This window comes from Monopterus albus, unplaced genomic scaffold, assembly GCF_001952655.1.
Source record: "Monopterus albus unplaced genomic scaffold, M_albus_1.0 scaffold12.1, whole genome shotgun sequence".
Lineage (NCBI taxonomy): Eukaryota > Metazoa > Chordata > Actinopteri > Synbranchiformes > Synbranchidae > Monopterus > Monopterus albus.
Window position 1 is genome coordinate 2,574,943 of NW_018127892.1, and position 3,969 is coordinate 2,578,911.

General features: G+C 46.3%; 1 protein-coding gene across 1 annotated transcript in view; it reads left to right on the plus strand.

Moving 5' to 3' along the window:
• The first annotated feature begins 1,109 nt into the window (after window positions 1-1,109).
• Window positions 1,110-3,969, plus strand: part of galnt9 (polypeptide N-acetylgalactosaminyltransferase 9) — a 95,683-nt gene continuing 92,823 nt past the window's right edge. Inside the window, exon 1 of the mRNA XM_020590512.1 lies at window positions 1,110-2,273. Coding sequence (XP_020446168.1) covers window positions 2,033-2,273 — 241 coding nt within the window. The 5' untranslated portion in view covers window positions 1,110-2,032. The remainder of the gene's footprint in view (window positions 2,274-3,969) is intronic.

Here is a 3,969-nt window from a genome sequence, read left to right on the forward strand (position 1 = left end):
GTGTTAAATATAAAAAATGACCATACTTATCCTCAACAAGCTCAACAACACCACTCCTGTCCAACAAGGAGACTGAGAGGATTAAAAATAAAAGCTCTTGAATCTCCTCTCAAAAAAACAGAATTGATTTCATCCTGGAGGACTATACCATTAAGGTATGTTAAGAGGTATGAGAACACTAACGATCATGTTCGTAAACCTGATGTCTTTTGACAAGGAGCTGTGCAGTCTATAAAGGTTTTTAGAGTTGCAGTGAAACAGCAAACAAACTGAAGAGTATAAATCTGAGATCCTCTGGCGGGTACGAAGTGGGATCAAAGTGATTTGGGCAGCCTCTGCCATGTCTGGGTGTACTTAATCAAGTAAAAGTACACAGTGAGACACAATCTCTTTGTATGTGATTTACTCAAGTCATAATTCATTTGGAATTGAAGGAGATGAGGAACAGGAAGAAGGTTACATTGAGTTGTGAGGAAATGATTTGAGCTGGCTGCTGATGGTTAGGACCATTGATGCGTGGCTGTGGTCTGTACTACTCATGTCCTTAAAGTCTTCTAGATGAGACTTTTGGCTTCTCTACTGCACTTTACAGAGCTCAGTCAACAGCGTGGGCTGCAGTGTGGTGGATTTCTTGTTGATAAATGCTGAACTTCTGTTGTGAAGGCGGTTCAAATAGAAATATAAATGAATGCTACCTATTTCCCCAGTGATAAAAAAATAGGTTATTTATTCAGTGCAGAGCTTGTTTGATAGCTCTAATTTGATGTTAAATTCTGGTCTAGGGTAGCATGTGATTTGTGAACTTATGATTACAGGGTGCTCCTCAGGAGGTTGACCGTGCATGTATGTAGGGGTAGTTGCATAATATCCGAATTAGAACCTATATGCAACATATTTGTGAGGCTTTAGAGCTGAAAGTTGCCCCAGGCGGTGGTATCAGGGGTGAGATGGAAACTATTAACCGACGCATTACAGATCAAATAGCAAATATCCGTGGACACATCTTCGCGCACATTTTCACAGTTCACTAACTGACACGGGGGAGAAGGCTGCTCTACCAAGTGGAAGCTTTCGTTGCTGTTTATTTTATCCTGCCAGCCCAGTACAGCTGCTGAATATTCATGATTGTGCCTCCAAACGTCAGGACGCAGCGGCAGCTCTTCCTCCTGACAGAGAGCGGTGGGGCTGGGAGGAGAGGCAGGATGCCAGAGTCCGGCTGCATCTCTCCCACCGACACCGAGCATCGGTATCATTTGACAACATTTGAGGGCAAATCTGCTCTCAGCTCATCCTGCTCTGCGCCGACAACAAGGGAATCAACGATGGACTGACGGAACACACAAACAGAGCGAAGGAGAAGGAGGGAGAGAGAGAGAGAGGGGGGACAGAGAGAGAGAGAGAAACGCTGCCTTGTTATTGGCACATGCACATATTTTCTGGACATATGCTCCTCGGGTTTTGCAGAGCGGGACAGATCGAGTGACCACAACGCCTTTGAAAAGGAAGATGATCCAGCAAAGCAGTGATAGCGGGAGGATGCTTCGATACGAGCGGTTCTTGCAGTGTAGCTCCTGCAAGATGGACCAGACAGATTGAGGCTAAGGAACTGGCGACTTATCACTTTGCGGAGGAGAGATGTTTTGCTTTTGCCTCAGGCTGTTTTAGAGGATGAATACCTTCCCTGGCCTCATTTCTCGAGTGTAATATATAGCTCAGCGTGCAGCTGTTTCTCGGATAGTGAAGCCCATAAACGCATCTCTTAGACGCTGCAGCCGAGCGCCCTGGTCCCCAGCAACGTTTCCCACCTTGAACTTCCATGTGACGGCTGTGATGCCCCGCTACGAGGTGAGAGCAGCCCCCTGAGCTGTCCGCGGTGCTGAACGGATCAGCCGGGTCCTCGGGTCTCCACGAGTTGACCTTCTCTCCACCGAGCAGAAAATCCACCTGCAACACACAGTAAGGTAGCAAAGCAGGCCACCGCACACGGACAGCTGCTGGGCTTGACCGAGTCAGCCAGACAATATTCTCTTTGATGGCTGTGGCACGCAAAATCAAAACTTTGCTGACCGTCAACATTTTAGTGTTTGTGGGGATTATCCTGTTCTCGGTGTACTGCAGGATCCAGGACCGATCCGAGGAGCTCATCCAGGTAGGGCGTCTTTCCGACCAGAGGCTGCGAGCCAGGAATGGCAAAGTTTCCAACCTGGTGGACAGACAGTCTATTCTTCAGAGGCTGGAGAGGCTGGAGGATGTGGTCTACAATCAGCTGAACGGTACGAAACGGTTCAGAATCTCAGCACTGGCTAAATCTGTGACTTGAAGTCATCATCATCATAAAGCATAATTACCACCAAAACGAAATAACTTATAAAAATATAGATTAATTTGTTATGGAATACAAAATTTAGAAGGTGCATACACTCATGTGAGTTTTTCAAGAGGCATGACTTGACCTTTTTTCTGTCAGCATGTAGTCTTATTTCTTAAAGCACAGAGAAAATCAACCTCATTTTACTAATGATACAAAGTCCAGAGTGCTGGTGAGTAGGGGCCTGCTCTGTCTGAAGCTCTACGTTAAACAGCTAATGAAGCAGGGTGATGTATACCTGCTGACAGACTGTTAAAGTAGCAGCCTATCACAACTATGACCCCTATAACCTGTAATTGACTTGTTGTACAGCTTCATATAAAGTTAAGCTTTAGGTATTGATGTCTGTAGTGGTGTATAAAGTCCCACTTGGAAGAAGTCTGTATGTCAGTACTGTAACTCCTGTCATTTCACAGGAGGCAGCACTGGTGAAACATATCAGATTTAACAAGCTGTCTAAGTTTTGAAGGTGTTTCTAATGTTATAACTCTATATTGAAATGACAGGCCTGTATTTCATTATGTTGACCCTTAGTCTGTGGGCCTGATTTAGTGTCCTCAGCAGAGCAGCTAGTTTAAAAATCAGGGCATACTATATATTGTATGGCTCTGTCTTACTCATGGTCAAGTTCTCCTTTGGGATATCCACACAATAACAAGTAATGATTCAGATATTTGGCATTGTTTTCACACAGATGTTTGAAAAGACTGATCTGGATACAGTGCACGAGCCATCCCAACTTTATAACTAATCACCCCATCCATCCATCCATTTTCCTCCGCTTATCCAGGACCGGGTCACGGGGGCAGCAGTCTAAGCAAAGATGCCCAGACCTCCCTCTCTCCAGACACTTCTCCTCTCCCGTACCCTGGCATAGACTTTCCCGGGGAGGCTGAGGAGTGTGATCCCCCTATAGTTGGAACACTCCCTCCGGTCCCCCTTCTTAAAAAGAGGGACCACCACCCCAGTCTACCAGTCCAGAGGCACTGTCCCTGACCGCCATGCGATGTTGCAAAGGCGTGTCAACCAAGACAGCCCAACAACATCCAGAGACTTAAGGTACTCAGGGCGGATCTCATCCACCCCTGGTGCCTTGCCACCGAGAAGCTTCTTGACTACCTCAGTGACTTGAGCTTGGGTGATGGACGAGTCCACCTCTGAGCCCTCAGCCTCTGCTTCCTCATCGGAAGACATGGCGCCGGGATTGAAGAGATCCTCGAAGTATTCCTTCCACCTTCCGACAATATCCCCAGTTGAGGTCAACAGCTGCCCACCTCCATTGTAAACAGTTTCGGCAGGGCACTGCTTCCCCCTCCGGAGGCGCCGGACGGTTTGCCAGAATCTCTTCGAGGCCGACCGATAGTCCTTCTCCATGGCCTCACCGAACTCTTCCCAGACCCGAGTTGAGAGAGGCTGGACTCTCTACTACTCTGTTAGTTATAATTAGACTAAACAGATTCGAGTGATTTTATACTGAACACTGTTTTGAACAGTTGCCAAGCTGCTTGTGATATTTATGCTTTTTAAAACATGATAATGCATCCTAAAGTTTTTTTATGTGTTTGCAAAATTTGATTAAATCCATTCATATACATTTGCAA